The 18,345-nt window shown below is 36.6% G+C and overlaps 2 protein-coding genes across 3 annotated transcripts in view; one reads left to right on the top strand and one right to left on the bottom strand.

The window, feature by feature from the left end:
• LOC126715964 (probable sodium/metabolite cotransporter BASS1, chloroplastic) overlaps window positions 1-18,345 on the top strand; it is a 67,492-nt gene that overhangs the window by 22,338 nt on the left and 26,809 nt on the right. The gene's annotated exons all lie outside the window — the stretch shown is intronic.
• Window positions 3,210-9,244, bottom strand: LOC126715963 ((3S,6E)-nerolidol synthase 1-like). The gene is made up of 7 exons (XM_050416835.1): window positions 8,687-9,244; window positions 8,330-8,594; window positions 7,649-8,021; window positions 7,319-7,537; window positions 6,890-7,028; window positions 5,719-5,967; window positions 3,210-3,603 (listed from the first exon to the last, which is right to left on the bottom strand). The coding sequence occupies exons 1-7, from the start codon at window positions 8,891-8,893 to the stop codon at window positions 3,316-3,318; spliced, it is 1,740 nt and encodes a 579-aa protein (XP_050272792.1). The 5' UTR covers window positions 8,894-9,244; the 3' UTR covers window positions 3,210-3,315.

Here is an 18,345-nt window from a genome sequence, read left to right as displayed (position 1 = left end):
GTGTTGAAAATTCATTCCTTTAAGCATTGGTATTGATTTGATTGGGACAACAGTGGTGATTAATGCCTCAATTTCCAAGTCTAAGAAAACGTTTTAAGTGGTTTGTGCTGTCTTGTCTAGTTATATTTAATAATTTGTGTGTTCTATGGTTGTTGTTTGATGCTTTGATTGCTCACAAATGACACTTCATATGTTGATTTAAGACACATGATCTAATCACACATTTATATGGATGAGACCATCAAATCCATAGGTGAAAATGAAAATGAGACCATCAAATTGCAGTTTACCTCAACTCCATCGTCGTCAAGCAAAACGACCCAAAGGATGTCAGAGTTGGAGACAAGTCATGAAGAGCTTAGGGAGCAACTAGCTCAATCTTGGGAGGAACTAGCGAAGCATAGGGAGGAACTAGCTCAATCTGAAGTGAGGCATAGGGAGGAACTAGCTCAATCTGAGGCAAGTCACCAAGCACAAATGGCCAAAGTGATGACGTCAATGAGAGACATGTTTGACCAACTTAGCCATGGGATGCGTGATATAGGTCCTTCTTAGGTAGCAAATAAATGTTATTTAGCAAAACACTACTTTTTGCAATGCATTGTTATGTGATATTAATATGATGCCTTTAATATATTTTAGGGTGGCAATGCTTGATGGGAATGAAACTGTGAATCCTGAGGTAAAACAAAATTTCTCTAAAAATAGTAGCCTACATATATACATACCATGCTATGATGGATAAACTATGAACCTCAGTAGTCAGTACAGGAGGAAAGAAAACTTTCTGCTGGTGAATATGTTATAAAATCTCATAATGCAATTGTATTATTGTAATATATGTTGATTCAAGACGCATTTCAAAGGTCAATGATATAGTGACTACTCTACAGTATCGCATTCTTATTTGCCACCTGAAACATGAAGAACACAGTTTCTTGGCATATTCACATCTCCATGACTAGACACATGCAAAATACATAATGTAAAGGAAAAAAACAATAGCTCTCATTATCAATGTCAATAATGTATTGCTAAACTTCATTGAATTGGAAGTTTTGACTAGATTTTTTTCTTCTCTCTAAGTTTTAACTCTGATAAATTGACTAAGTATGTTACTACACAACTCTTGTTAAATTATTAACGAATAGTTGAACTATAGCTAGACTTAAGGTCTCATGTTACTAAGTTGATGAAAACAACATAACTGATATGGCAGAGATTGATCCTTGCTTATATTTTCTTTGTACTGTTTTTTTTAATCCAAATGAGCTCTCCCTATTTCTAATTATCTAGGTACGTAGTCTTGCACCTATCATATATAATCTCTCTCACTTTTCCCTTTCATTTTGGCATTTGAAAAGCCAAAACACTCCATAATTAGGCAAAAAATAATGCCAAATTATGTCTCTTTCCCTCATAACATTATTCTGCCAAATTGCTCCATGATCATGCCTTTTGATACAAATGTGCATCTAAGCATTGCCGAATTACAAATTTGAATTCATTTTTAGAGTATTATGTATTGCAAGCAAAAATTTGGCAAATTTAACTTGACAAAGAATAATTTATGTAGTTTTACCATGAAGTGGACAAGAAAGCGTTTCCGTTCACTGAAAAATGTTGAGAAGTATGTCAAAATGGAAGCAAATGAAACTGAGGAAACTCTTGAGGCCTCACAACCTGGTGGACATTCTAAACATGTTGTAAAGTTTTTTGTGAATAGACATGAACAAACGTTTGTAATATATATTTTTGTTAACACAAGGTTAGTGATGTTGCTGCTTGCTGGCTGTGGCTGTTTGAGGGCAGTTTAGAATGTAAAAAAATCCTTCTTGTATATTTTTTGTGATGTACAAAATCTTGTATATATCTTTTGGCAATTTTGTGTTGGAAACTTGTGATTTGTTGTTGGGAACTTGTGATGTTAGGCCCGAATCCTATAGCCGCGGTTACAATAACATGGCTATAGACCCGCAAGGGCCTATTGTTGCGTAGTATAGGCCAGGTTTGTAAACATGGCTATAGGAAACACAGCTATATCCTATAGCTGCGTTTTTGAAACGCGGCTATAGATCCCTTTTTTGTAGTGGGGCTATAGATCCCTTTTTTGTAGTGGGTATCCAAACAGACCCATATTACAACAATCTTCATAGAGGATTTGGTTACATATATTATTCAGGAAATTTGAAAATTTATTTAGCACTTAAATTTTAAGGAAATGCTAGTGCAAGAAGCTGAAATATTGCTAACTAGTTTAAGCCTCCTCACATCTTCCATCGGTTATTATCGCTTCGTTTGTTTCGAAGTAAAATATTTTCAAATGTAAAATATTTTACAAGTAAAAAATTTTATAGTAAAATATTTTCAGTAAAACATTTTCAAGTGTTTGGATGGTCCTAAAGACTTGAAAATGCAAGCATAAATCAGCCACCACTAACCACCACTGGGTGCAAGCACAAACCACCAACAATAGTACCAAATCTAGATCGGGAAGAAGGAAAATAAAAGGCCATCACTACCGCTGCCACCAACCGGCCATCATCAACACCAGAACCCACCCCCAATACCATACCCAGCCGCCAAACTCAAAACAAACCCCAGCAAAACCATACCCAGCCACCAAAACCATACCCATACCCAGCCACCACAACAAACCATTGATCAGCCAACACCATACCCAGCCGCCAACCCAAAACAAAACCCAGCCACCAAAACCCAAAACTAAACCCACCTACCAAACTCAAAACCAAACCAACTACCGACAACCCACCTATCCATATTTGAGAGATGCGGCCTGAAAGATATTAGGAACATGAGGAAGAGTGTAGAAGGGAGGAGAGAGAGACACAGCAACCCAAATTGATGATTGGCACAGTAGTTACTGCCGCAACCTCTATGTTGGAGTCATCGACGCCGACCGCCTCACCGCTCACCAGTAAGAGTCCCAATGGATTGCCAGAGAAAAGAAGAAAGATGAGGGAGAACTTGAGAGTGAGAAGGTATAGTAGTCGTGAGAGAGGGAGAGCAAAAACTGAGAGGGACTGAGTTCTGAGGAAGTGAAAGTATTGGGTAGGAAGGCGCAGAGCAAATGTGAAATGTTTTACCAAAATTTTAAACGTAAAATATTTTACACAAATTTGCCTAGGTTGATTTGGTTGACTGAAAATATTTTACTTTTGACTAAATATTTTACTGCAAAACAAACATGGTAAAATGGGAAAATATTTTACATCGAAACAAACAGAGCGTACATTACCAAAGCGCAATACGTTATGAAACCCAAAAGTCTAATTTGTTTACATTTTCTTATAGCTAGGGAACACTTTTCAAGATCAGTGACTTCATGTGCTCCTCTAGACTTGGAAGGCGATGTTTCTCGTCATAACTGTACATCAAAGGAACCATCCTTGCTGTATTAAGAGAAGCCCTTATAAAAGACGCTGGAAATGGATTTGGGTTAAGGCAATCCTTATTGAGTTGCTTCCATGCATTTGAAATCATTTTGACAACATGGCTTTTTGCATCTTCAACTGAACAGCCTTGATGTTCTTTCCTGTAGCACTCAATATAGGATCCATCATGACCGTTTTGATCCTCATCCTGCAGATAATCATAACCAGTTAGTGAGTTAACCTTAGAAGTTGCAAACATATACATATATATTATATGAAAATTTTTAACTTTTTGTCTCGTCTTTTACTAGATAAATAACAAATATATGTTTCTAAAAATAAATTAATTTTTATCTTCTTTTTTTTACCTCACATTTAACAAATAAATTAACGAAAATTACAAGATGCTAAACTCACTTACGAAATTTTTTTATTAATTATTAACTTGCCCTGATATGATCATTATAAAAATGATGTTAATAATAAATGGCGTAAATGCATTTTTAGTCCCTATATTTTGCATCTTTTCTATGTTGGTCCCTACATTTTGATTTCACCACTTTGAGTTCATAAATCAATTAATGCATTCCATTTTGGTCCTTACCGTTACTCACTTAACAGAAATTGCTAATGTGGCAAATAGAGTCTACTATCAGCACATTAAATGCTAACGTGGCCAATAAAATAATATTAAAAAATTATTTAGTATTTAAAATATGTCACTTCAGCATTTTAATTTAAAATTTTAAAAACAATAAATTTTAATTTTGTAATTCTAAAGAACACAAACACAAACACAAATGCAAACAAATCCAGCAAGAACACAAACACAAATCCAGCAAGAATACAAACACAAACCCATTAATCCATCTTCAGCAAAACGAGCAACAACCCAATTCACTTACCTCCATCAACACAAAATCCTAGCACAAACAAGCTCAAATGAAAAAAACCCAATAATAAAAGCCAAATCCTACACCAAAGATATGATTAATCGATTCTAGTGGAAGCAAAATCAAGAGGCCGAAGTGCTGAACTAGAGAAACCAAACACAAAACCCACCACCAAAACTAGATCTGAAACCACCAAATCATAGATCTGAATGACCAAACCCAAATCCCAGATCCGAAACCCGTCAGCAACCTCCCCCATAGCTCTCAAGGTCCCTCCCCTCTCTCACCACATCGGCCACGTGGCAAATCGAGATGTCTCGCACCAAAGACGGCGAAGACGACGTGGCAGAAAGGATCGTCGGCAATGATGTCAAAGGAGAACAATGCGGGTTCATTGCCGATCTGCTTCAAATCACCGTCAATCTTAGCCCCTCTCTCTTTAAACCCAAATCCAAACCACCGCTGACCTCAACCCCTCTCTCTCTCTACCCAAATCCAAACCACCACATCTCAGCCTCTCTTATTCTAAACCCAGATCAAAGCCATATCCCAAAAACTACAACCTGAACTTAAAGAGAAAAAGAAATAAGAGAAAGCAAAGAGGGAGAGAGAGGAGTTTGAGTGTTTGACCCGAGAGAGAGAGAGATAGGAAAATGAAAATGAGTTTGAGTTTTGTGTTTATGGATGATGATGTGTTTGGTTGACAAGAAAATTTAAGAAAAATTGAGATAGTTACTACAAGTTTTTTTTTCTTAATCTTTAAAATTGAAATGAAAAAAAGGTTCTTCGTTTTTTTTTTTAATTTAAATTAGAATTGCAAAATTAAAGTTTATTGTTTTTAAAATTTTAAATTAAAATGCTGAAGTGGCATATTTTAAATACTAAATAATTTTTTAATATTATTTTATTGGCCACATTAGAATTTAATGTACTGACAGTGGATTTCGTTTGCGATATCAGCAATTTCTGTTAAGTGAGTAACGGTAAGGATCAAAATGAAACGCGTTAATTAATTTAGGGACTAAAAGTGGTGAAATGAAAATGTAAGGATCAAAATGAAAAAGATGCAAAATTTAGAGACCAAAAATACATTTATGCCATAATAAATTTATATAAAAACTAGGTTTCCCTCTATTGTTAGGAAAATATTATTTTTCCTATTTTTCTGAGAAAACTACGATCCTTACACGTGGATGGCTGTGGTTAATGCGACAAAAGGTGGAGTACGAATGAGAGGACATTCAATTTCCTTTGATTTCTAACATGACTTACTGTACAAAAAATCAAATGCGACTGTCCTAAACCTTGCTTCAAAAATTAAAATGCCACTAATTTAGGCCACTAGATATCTATTATTGGTGGGATCACTCCCTTATTAAAAGTGGACAAATTATGTGTGGCTGCTTCTGAATTTAATCTTATTCTCTTACCTGGGCATTTCCGAGGTCATCCCAGAGTCGCAGAATTGTGGCTATGGAAGATGTAATGCTGGGATTGCTGTCCAGAAGATCAACAGTATCCTTGCTAATTCCCTCACCCAAGAGAAAGAACATGTGAACTAGCACCACATGCAATCCTGTACTCACATGTGCATTCTTCATGTACTCCTCTGCCTTTGGCAAGTTCCCAGAAGCAAACCATTGTGCTTCTAATAGGAAGGCATTACACAATCTGGCCCACTGTAACAATCAATAATTGCAAAGGTGTAGCATGAGTAATCTCTTTGAAATTTTACTATTCACAGGAAAAATATGTCAAAATACAATGTTTGTCCTTATACATCAGGCCAAGAGGGACTTTCGTCCATGAAGTCCGACTAATGATTTTATGTCTCTAGACTAAAAGTGACCATTTTGAATTTGTTGAGAAACTAATAATAATAAAAATTATTAATTTATATTGTACTATCAATGTAAGATTTACATTTTTTTTTTTTATAAATAAAAGGGGGGCGGGGGCGATCATATGTGACTTACCCTCCAGGGCGTGACCTAATAGGAGCACCCCTCGCTAAAGAATGTTGGATTGAGTCATAACTACTATGACTGAGGTGCCATAGACCTCACCTTAGCACCCCAAGAAAGCCAATGGAGGAGACGCAATGCATGCTAGGAACCTACCCCCCACATGGTACCCGCCACGACTCGAACGAGGGACCTCATGCATGCACGCACGATCTCACACCAACTGGGCCACCCCTCTTGGGGCTGTAAGATTTACATTGTAAACTAAACAAATGTATACATTTGTATAAAAGTGTACAATGTTGTATATATTTATTTAATCTACAATTTAAATCTTACGTTGATAGTATAATGTAAACTAATAATTTTCTATTAATTCTTTTAGTTCTCAACAAACTTAAAATGGTCACTTTTAGTCCCTCTGAAAGTTGAAGTCATCGTTTTTATTATTTCTAACGTATCTAAGAGAGTAATGTCGTCATGTTAGTTTAAGTTTGGTTATGTCATTTAAGGAATCTAAAGCAATCATTTTGAATTTCAAGATTTAAAATTATTAATAAACTAAAATTTGGGGAGCAATATGCTTTTTGTTTTAGAAAATAATTGTGTTTGATAGTTATTTTGTCAATATATATACCGCTTTCTTTAGGGAGTCTATAGGGTTCCATCCAGTCTTTTTGTAGACCTTGTAGTTGATTTCGTTGGTAATGTCATAAAGAGCCACGAAACATATCTTCAAAGAGTCTGATAATTTCTCAATTGCTGATAATTCCCATCTACGTGCACAGAAAAACGTAGTAATCATGCATAGTGAATTGTTAAAATAAAGCAAATCATATTTTTCTACCGTTTTAATTATCACACATTTATTATTTCACACACATATTTATATATATATATATATATATTTTTTTTTTTTTTTTACATCCAGTTTTATTAGTTGAAATGTGGACATTTTTAAAATATGAACATTCTTGCACCAGTTATATATTGGTGTAATATGGTGGAATAAAACAAGTGTGAAAGAATATTTAGCAATTTTCCTATATGGAACAAACACACGTACCGATTCACTGCATTTGTGAAGAGAGTGAGTTCATCTAGTTTTCCGTAAACATCAAACATGTCGTCTATCACGTAAACCATAGCTATAGGTTTTGTGAGCTCAACCCTTTGATATGTCAGGCTTGGATCTGTGAGGCAAGCCGCCGTCCACATGTACCATTTAAGTGGTTGATTTCTAGCAAAGTTCAACTTTTTAGCCAGACCTAAGCCTTTCCACCATCTTTTAGGAGAAATGATAATTTAGAATAGTATCAAAGTATAGGCAATCTGAGTTCCAAAATAATTAATAGACAATCATAACAAAAATATTCCAGAGTCTCATTGAACTTACTTGAAAATTTGAAGAAGTTCCTGTTGGTGTATGGACTGGACCATTTTGAAGTCCATCTTTGCTAGTTCTTGTAAATGTTTTACCCAACCCCTTGCCCCTTCGAAATTGTCTGGGAGGCCCTTAGCCATGAACCTTGGCAAACTCTTATGATAGGGATGATCCAATGTGTTTAGAATGAATCTAGCTTGTTGGTGATCAAGATGTTTGATGTTTGCTTCGAGAAAATGGCGACTGAAGTCTTTAGCTTCATTGAGTATGTCTTCGTCATCGATGCTTACCTCTGACGCTTCATATAATCCCATCAATCCACTTATGTGTTCACCTAACTCCAATTTAAAGTTTCCTTCCTTGTTCTTGAACTTGTTAAACACATCTGTGCAACACACAATTTTCCGCAATTTATTGACTTTCAAGGAATATTTTTTTTCTACAATTGGTAAGTTACAGATATCTATGTTATCGAGTGAGTTTTGAACCCATGAACTTACTCTGTGTTATTTGAGTTAGAGCTCAACTGCAAATAATTTTATTTTAGTTTTTAATGTTTATCTAAAAATGTTTTTGTTCAACTTTTAGAATCAAATGCTCTTTGCCACCCAATCCTTGGAGATGTAATTATAACCGTGCTGTGATAATTACAAACATAACGTAATTTAGGTAAAAAGAAAAATATATTCATACCTGCAGAAACATGATAGCCATCTTGTCTCAATAATCGAAAACGCAGTGCAGCCTCATAAAGATCATGATCATGACCTGCATGAGCTCTAAAAATCATATACTGCCTTTTTAGGATTGTTTCAGTCTCCTCTTGGAAGTGGTACTCAATGCCTAAGCGCAGGATTGCATCAACCATGTTCAAACCTTCAAGAGGATCTTCAACTAACTTGCTAAGTATTTTTTTGAATTTCTTTAGTTTTTGCATGTATTCAACACAAAAATCATCCTGGAAAAAACAATATATCCCTCTTAAATTATGAAAAGTAGGTCTGGAAAAACAAGAAAAAGAAATGGTGAAAATGGTTATGCAAAACTAACCGTGGAACTGTGATATTCAGGAAAAAAATTGTAGTCTTCCGTGGGAAAATAATTAACGGCTTGATCTTGGGCAATGCTGCTTCCTTGTGCCTTTTGCATACAAGTTTCACCAATGAGGTAAGTAATCTTTTCAGTATTTTGGATATTTTTGAAACCATTTTGAGGTTTGGAGGAAGAAGAGGATGCACAAAAGAAGGCCATGGACATTGTGATATGAGTATCCCAATTAGTTTTGAGAGAGAGAGAGAGAGAGAGAGAGAGAGAGAGGTGTGTTGATATGATGAACTGAGATACCCAATTTATAGGAAGTTGGTAATATGAAGCCAAAGACACCGTTCCTTCTCTCAACAAAATAAATAAAGAAAAAAAAAATCTCCAACAATTCCTGATAATGCCAAAATCGTCAATTGGGTCGATCGTTCAATCCAGAGTATTAAACGATCTTGTAGGACTTGCAAAATAAAGGAGAGATTAATCGAAAAGACCATGGGTTGTGTCCGGTGGGGGAGCCTCCGATGCTTAAATTAGTATCAACCCATATCTTTCGTATATAGATAGTGTTTTGTAGTAGTTTTTGACGTACCTTAGCTAGTGAGACAGATTGTCAATTTTATAAGTGACGTAGGTAGCTGTTGTACATAAATTAAGGTGATTATTACCTTGATTGTATTGTTCTTTGTCTTGATTAGAGTTTAAGATTTTTGATGGTCATTATTGAATTTGTTGAGCAGTTATCTTTGATGGCCTAGTAATGATGCAAGGTCGTTCGTATTAATGGACGACTTTGATGATTTTTCTAGACTCATCAATTCCATTTTTGTTTTTATATGAAAAATGTCTTCTTATTTTTGTGGCCACCAATGTAGTCCTGTAGTAATGATGCAAGGTCGTTCGTATTAATGGACGACTTTGATGATTTTTCTAGACTCATCAATTCCATTTTTGTTTTTATATGAAAAATATCTTCTTATTTTTGTGGCCACCAATGTAGTCCTGTAGTTGTATGTCGCCTTGAGATAAGGTCATATGAATGGGAAAACTATGCTATACAAAGAAAAACCCTATTCAGCAGACAATTTTGTAGTTACATGTGTTTCATGTTTCATATGAAAAATTATTTCTTCTGTCTTATCTCCTACACCTCCATTAAATAATTTCATACTCCCTTCATCCCAATTTGTTTGTCCTATTTGGAAAGTTAAACCTTTTAAAGAAACATCATTTATTTTTCTATTTGCCTTATAAAAATGTATAAGTTTACAAAACTAACCTTAAATAAATTTATTAGTTTTTTCTTTTTTAAAATAGTTATTCTTAATGAGACAACTAAAAAGGCACCCCAATTAGATTGATTTTTTTAACTATTTGTTAGTTTTCTTTTCAAATAGTTTTGAAAATAAAGTAGGGGTATAATAAGAACATTAGTAAATTAATAAGTTTTATATTTAGAAACAGGATAATATTTTGGGACATCCTAAAATAGAATAAATGACAAACAAACTGAGACGGAGGGAGTACTTGTTAGTCTATAAAAATAAAAATAAAAAAGATAGATAAAAAGTGAGAGTTAGACTTTAGTGTGGTCATCTTGATGGTCTATATCCATGGTAAAAAGCCCTTGACAACTATGTACCCGTTTGGATTCAAATTAATTTGGCGTTTGCATTTTGTAATCTGCGCTTTTCTCTTTTTTTTTTTTCTTTTTTTTTTTCAGCCCGCAATTGTTGACAAGTCAACTGTGAACAGTGCACCCGTACACTGTTTATAGGTTCCACAAATTACACTTTTCAGTAACTTTTTTTATTAAAAATGGGTCTCACAACACTATTTACACATTTAAAAATTATTTCGCTACAATGTTTTCAGTTTCAGCAAAAATAAGCTATATACAAATGGACCCTATATTACTATATAATTAAGTATGGTATTACTATAAATCCAAGTAGAGGTTATAATTAATTTGAGAACCCTAGACTAACTTAGGGTTAGTCTCTTGGGTCATAATGATATTTATAACACGCACCCCCCTCAGAATTAAGGTGGAACATTAACTTTGTGACGTTTTGAAAAAGAATCAAGTTCCGGTTCCTATGCATGGAAAAGCATTATTGGTGCTAGAGATGTGATTCGAAAAGGTATGGTTTGGCGTATTGGGACAGGGGAGGCAGTGCGTATTAAGGAGGATAGGTGGCTGCCTGGACGTGTTAACGGTTCAGTCATTTCTCCCCTTCCTTCTATGGCCCCGGAAGTGAAAGTGAGTTCCTTGATTGATCCAGAAAGAGTAGCCTGGAGAACAGAGGTTGTGCAGCAACTATTCCTACCCCATGAAGCCGACATGATCTTGGGCATTCCATTGAGCTCTCGACGGCCCGATGATCGCATTATTTGGGCACACACACCATCTGGTATGTTTACATCTTGTAGTGCTTATAAGCTACTGGTTTCTTGTGATATCTCTACTAGTGCAGGTGCATCAAATCCGGACAGCCAGAAAATATTCTAGAAAGGTATCTGGCAGCTTCGGGTACCCAACAAAATAAGGCATTTTGCATGGAGAATTTGAAATAATGCTCTGCCTACACTGGTCAATCTTCACCGACGCAGCATTGTGCCTAGTCCGATCTGTGCCCAGTGCCAAAACTATCCTGAAGACGCTCTCCATGCAATATGGTGCTGCGAAACCATCAAAGGAGCTTGGTCGACCTTGGAGTGGATCCGTCAAACTGCACCGCCACAGCCTGCATCCTTTAGCGAACTACTAGCTGGATTCATGTCCTGTGGAGAAGAATTCAGAGCTGAGATCTTCGTGACCAGTGCATGGTTCCTTTGGAATAGAAGGAATGCTGTCCATTTTGGCCGGCCCTCATTGCCTGTGGATAGCATATGCAGCAGAGCAGGAAACTACTTGCAGGAATTTTTGCAAGCCCAGATAGAAGAGCCAATTCCAATTCGTCTTCCTCCCAGTCAGCAGTGGCGTCCTCCGGATCATCATTGTTTAAAAATAAATTTCGATGCAGCGGTGTTTCGTCGACCAAGTAAGGCAGGCATTGGTGTCGTTATCCGCAACAATGCAGGTGAAGTTGAAGGTGCTCTATCCTCGTCCATTCCCATGGCCCATTCGGTGGCTGATCTTGAAGCCTTAGCATGTTTGAAGGCTGTCCAGTTTGCATTGGAACTGGGTATTACCAAAGCTGTGTTTGAAGGCGATTCAGCAGTTATCATTAATGCCCTCCTACACGGTGCGGGTGCATTTGCTTCTTTTGGCAATACTTTGGATGATATACGCATGCTTTCTTCGGTTTTTCAGTTCGTAGAATTTATTTTTGTTAATCGAGGTTGTAACTCGGTAGCTGATGCTTTGGCTAAAAAAGCTAAGCTGTTAGTTGGGGATCAGGTTTGGCTTCATGATGTGCCAGCAGACATTGCCCCCTTAGTTAGTTTTGACGTTCATTGAATTTGTTAGTTTTATTTCAATAAATTGTCCAGGTCCTTGATCTGGTTTCTCAAAAAAAATAAATGTTACCAATCTAAAAATACATGTGTACACAATAGCCAGGTACGGCAGAAGCTGATATATATGGCTAACACCCGTGATTGAAGTATTGTGCATGGACATCATTACTAGTGCCTGCATATTCTGAAGTGGCAACTAATGTCTAGTTGACCTAGCACTAGCTTCTTCTTTTTGGAATAGCGGCTTCCTGAAGCCTTATGTAGTTGCATTAATTAGTTCCTTGCAAGTTGCAACTCCAAAAACTCGCAGCCCCATTCAAAAAAAAAAACTTGCAGCCACAACAAATTGATTACAAAACTATAAATTTGAAACGCACCTACCATGAAATAGGTTTAGGTTACCCCAATATAACTTTAAAAGAGTTATACTTATTTTGAATTATTGATTTAATTCAAATTTAATGGTAAAAAACACATTTGAGGCTATGTCATGCAGTTTCTAAATATTAGTGATAGAGCATTAAAAAAATCGTCTTCTTCCTCCAATCCCCTTCTTCTCTCTCTCTCTGTGACCAACTACGAAAAGAGTGTTACCCTCAAAAAGGACGAAAACAAAATTTATCTCTCTCAGAGCATTAAGTTATTTACTGAAGAATATAGATGCAGCTACGTTTTTTTATAAATAAAAACTGGGATTAAAAGTCTCAAGCTTAGCCAAATTGTGTTAACTTTTATTTCAGACAGTGGAGTTGGGATTGGGAGGGTAGGTGGAATAGGAATAGTCATCCTTCAGGGACGGACCCACTAAGGGCTCCCCCACCCCCCCACCCCCCCAAAGCACGCCATCCTCATCTATACTGACATACTCACAGAAGTACGATGCTGCTGCTGCTGCATCAACTTTCCTATTCACCAAAAGTACAACTTTTTAAGGCAAAAATTGTGTAGAACCGGACCTATTCACCATGCCTAACCTTCTACAAATTCATCTATACTTACAAACAGGACTCACGATGACCATGCCTAAATTTCTGCAGATCAATCTACACTTAACGCAATAGTGGCGTAGGAAAAGAATAACTATTATGAAAACAATACAGATACCAAAAATATAATTTAATCCCTTTTTCGGTTACATCATCAAATTTATTGGGTATTTAAATAGTTTCACTTTTGGTTAAAATATCCACATAAAATATACTCTAATTTCAAAGAAAGCTTAGATTTGATAAAAATGAGATTCTCTTACTTACCTTAAGTGTGCAGTCAAACCTTTACTACTTGAATATTTTGGGTAGTCTCTCCTCTCAAAATATCTGTCATTTTACGCTAACTTAAATTAGACTATATATTGCTAGGGTTTCAACCTTATTTTTTTAAAACCCCTTAGTAATATTAATTATAAAATTGATCCCATAAACAAATTTACTTAAATAAACACAGTTTCTAAGAAATTCCAATTTCGAAAGAAACTTCATTTTCACAATGTAGCATCGTTTCAAAACGTTGAACGTACATGAACTGGATGAAATTGCCTTATGCCCTTTTCACCCAAATTATATAGCCTTATGCCCCCCTTCCCAAACTAATTAGAGAAATGTCCCTCTTTTGAAACTCGATTTTCTCAAAATCGAGTGAAGCCCTATAGTGACGTTTTTAAGGACCTATAGTAACGTTTTTAAAGACCTATAGTGGCGTTTTGTAACTCGAGCTCCATGAAATCGAGTTATAAGTAATAAAATTGCCTATAACTCTCTTATAAAAATTGCCTATAACTCGATTTCATGGAGATCAAGTTACAAAACGTCACTATAGGTCCTTAAAACGTCATTATAAGTCCTTAAAAAACGTCACTATAAGGCTTCAGAATTTTTTTTTTTTTTTTTTTAACTTGATTTTGAGAAAATTGAGTTACAAAAAAGGGGCATTTCCCTAATTAGTTTGGAAAGGGAGGCATAAGGCTATATAATTTGGGTGAAAATAACATAAGGTCATTTTGTCCTACATGAACTTGAACTCCAACATCCTTGGTCCCCCACTCGTGTACGCATATATGAGTCCAAAAATGGTTTTCAATTCCTGTGAAGTATAGTACTCCTAACAACCAATGTGCCCCACTCACACATGGGAAATGAGTCATACATACATCACTGAATACTACTGTGGCTCTGGTCATTGCCAAATTCGTTGCAAGAATTACAGGAAGGAACTGTTGTATTTGTTTGGTAGTTATGAGCTCAATGAGTATTACTTGTGTCTTCATTTTGAGCCAGAATTTTACAAATATATTTTCCCGCGTGGAAATAGAGAATAATTTACATGGAGAATGACAGTTTTTTAGACCCCTTAAACAATTGAATTAACCCTAGGTAATTAGCCAAGTTGTTACTTAGTCAAATTAACAAGTCTAGGTTAACACAAATATATCATATCATGCATAGCAGCGGAAAATAAATAAGACAATGATATGATCACCCAGGAAACCAAACCGGTAAAAACCTGGGGAGAATTTGACCTAGCTATCCTCAAGGTAAACTTGAATCCACTATCAGCAAAAATCGAAGTTCATACAAAAGGACTTACAAGCACCCCCGCTCGACTTCCTAATGCTACCAACCAGTAGAACTTACTGACACGACCACGTGCAAGCTCCGAATCCACGGACTCCTTCTTTCTTTGGATTCCCACCAGCTACAAGCACCCCCGCTTGTGTATTCTTTAAGCTTTAATGGCAGCAACTGTTTTGATCATCAAGGTGTAGAGAATATCTCCTCCTTGAAAACCCTAAGTTTGTGTAAAGGAAAGCTCCTCTAGATCTCACAAGAGATTTACACAAACCGCAATATGAGCAACACTAAAACGTGACTAGGGTTTACCTTTTATACTTAGGACAATAAGAAACCCTAAAAACGTTTTAAAACAACTAGGGCTGAGTTGGACGAATCTGCAGAAAAGCAATCTGCCCGACGTTCGATCGGTCGAGCCTAAGTTTCGATCGATCAAGCCAGGCCGAAAGCCACACTGCTTTCTGCTTTACACTCGATTCCAACTTTACATTGACATACAACTTTGAGCTAGCTTTAAACACTTCTAAACACATTGTTTTGATCATGGTTTGCCAACAATACAAATTAGAGTTTTAAATATATAAAGTCCTACACTTTAGAACCTAACAGAGAACATAATAAGCTTCAAAGGAAGGTAGGGGCTGGTTCATGCTTGACAAATGTTCAGGAGAGTAGGGGTCTTGGTTGACCATTGTTGGAGCTGGTCGACAAGCGTCGAACCAAATAGGGGCCTTGGCTTCATAGTTAGTTTCATCAGGATATACTTCTGACAAAAGAGGAAATATTTGACTGTTGAAGATGAGGATGCCACGCTTGAGGACGCTTCTGGTACCTTTTTTTTTTTTTTTTTTTAAAGTGTTAAAGGTGTCTAGTTTCATCCATCTCTTCCTTGGAACCATTCTTCATCAACGTCAGCATCGACATCTGGATCATGATTATAATAGTAAGGGTCATCATATCCCACAAGGGGATTAGGCATTTCCCAATGATCTTCATGTGGCCACTATTGTCTACAAACATCTGGATCAGTTGGCACTATTTCAAGTAAGATTCTTTTATTGAGGGATTCTGTCATTGTGAGAGCATGATAACAAGATACCCAAGAAACATCCATATGTGTGTGGAGAGTGCCATCTGAATTAGTGACCCAATGTATCTCTGCTGGGTGAAGGATTCCCTCTACAGGGACATCATTTTTAGAATTGAGCTTGGCAACTAAACATGCTGAAGTGATCTTGCAACCAAATCTTGAATGTTTTGCTTTAGGATACGTTATCCATTCTCCATTATGAGCATCATCTAAATTCGCATGATCCAGGCAAAGTTGATGAATACCACCATGAAAAAAAAAAAAAAATAGCCACCTTTTGTTGCTGTTTTCACATTAAAATCATGTAAGTTTATAACCTCATCACATATTTGTTTCACGACTGAATTTCCTTGTGATGGAATACATGTGATGTCTGATTGATCATTAATTTATATTTTGGGCTGGTTTTCTCAGTGATTTACATTTTGAACCAAGTACAATTATTGAAGAGAGGCACCACTTGACACAACTACTTCTAGAACCGAATTACTTTTATTTTATATAGTACTTTTATATGTGATAGGTGCTCTATTTTGATTTCTCACATAATGATAGCATAAGTAATAAGGCTATGTTACTCTTGTTTGCAACATTTTACAAATGCCGCCTAAACCTAGATTTCTTGTAGTGTTCTATTGTTCATGATAGACACGGGAATTACCCTTGTCCAGAAGAGCCAGTCTGGACAAGGATAGAGCGCCATAAACGCTCCGTTTGTTTCGATGTAAAATATTTTCAAGAAAATATTTTTCAATTTTACCGTGTTTGTTTTGCAATAAAATATTTGGTCAAAAGTAAAATATTTTCAGTCAACTAAATCAACTTAAGCAAATTTTTGTAAAATATTTTACACTTGAAATTTTAGTAAAACATTTTACATTTGTTCACTCCCTCACACCCCCATACTTATCACCATCTTCACTCCTACTCACTTTACGCTTAAACTCTCCCAAATCAAATTTCTCTCCAAAAACCCAGCCACCTCTAGTCCCCTTTCCCACCAATCTCTGGCTCCAAGTCTGAGGCACCACCGATCAACTCTAGCTTCCGCTAGCGCCCCCATCGTCAAATCTATCTCCCTTCTCTCATACCCATCTAGCACAAAAAAAAAAGAAAGCCACGAGGAGGCATCTTGGTGGGGAACTGTGATGTCGGTGGTGGTCAAGGAAGCTTTCTGACATGATCTGGATAGTTGTGATCAAAGGAAGGTGCTAAGGTGCTACGGTTGTGATCTACCATCAACGTCTAGAAGGTGCTATGGTGGCGAGCAAAGATAAAACGAAACTGTGATCTGAAATTGGTTTTTATTTCGTGGGTTTTTTTTTTTTTTTTTTTTTTTGCTTTCTTTTGGGTGGTTATGGAGTTGTTTGATCGGATTTGTGGTTTAATGCTCGTTGTGGATTTCTAGTGGTTTGTGCTCAGATTTGTGGTTTAATGGTCAGATTTTTAGGTGGTGGCTATCTTTTTCCTCTCTTCCAAATCTGGTTTTTGGGGTGGTTAGGGGTGGTTTAATGGTTTATGCTCATTTTGGGGTGGCTGTTGGTGGTTCTTGCTCATTTGGGGTGATTGGTGGTGGTTTGCATTTTCACTTGTTTTTTCGTTCCAAACACTTGAAAATATTTTACGGTCAAATATTTTACAGTAAAATATTTTACATTTGAAAATATTTTACATCAAAACAAACAGAGAAAAAGACAACTATTCAATGCCCCGATGGTTACATATCAGGGATGAGACCGTTGGAACCTCCATTAAGGCCATATTAAGTAGGCCTGAGGTGTTACCAAAAAAGCTTTCAAGTCACAATTTAAGAAGGACAATGGCTACTAAGAAAAACCTATTTATAGGACCTACCAAATACTAGACAAGGTACATACACACTAATCATTTTTACTCTCATTACCAAATTTTCTCTATTTCCTAACCTTCATTCACTGACTTTACTATCGGAGACTCCATGATCAGCACTACATCGGTGACCACCTGAGAGGATTCCTCCTTTTTTCACTAACCTTGCAAGCAGGGACGGACCAAGGTAAAGGGCTAAGGGGGCCAGGGCCCCCCCTAGGCCCAAAAAAAAAATAGCAAGTAAAATTTTCCAAAAAAAAAAAAAAAAGGGCTTGGGCCCCCCTGAGTTTTTAGCTCGGGCCCCCCTAGTTTTTAGCTTGGGCCCCCTCCCAAAAATCATGAACCCTTAGCCCATCATCCGGCCAACCCAGGAGCCCATGACCCATGTAAATCTAAAATAAATAAATAAATTAAAAAAAAAAAAAAAAAAAGAATCTCTCAGTAGTCCAAAACCAAACGGAGAAAGCAAAAAACAAAGGAAAAAAAAAAAAAAAAGGAAAGTCAGAGGCGAGATAGAGAGAGAGAGTACTTAGAGACCCATCTTGATTGGAGACCCGTGTCGCCGTGATGGAGAGAGACAAAGAGATAGAGAGCCGTGTCGCCGTGTCGCCGTGACATCATGACACTTGCGAGACCGGAGACCCATCTTGATCTTGCTACCCAGTCCAGTACCCACGCGAGACCCACTTGCTACCGCCGCC

Source organism: Quercus robur, chromosome 2 (assembly GCF_932294415.1).
Source record: "Quercus robur chromosome 2, dhQueRobu3.1, whole genome shotgun sequence".
Classification (NCBI taxonomy): domain Eukaryota; kingdom Viridiplantae; phylum Streptophyta; class Magnoliopsida; order Fagales; family Fagaceae; genus Quercus; species Quercus robur.
This window is presented reverse-complemented; position numbering and strand designations above follow the sequence as displayed.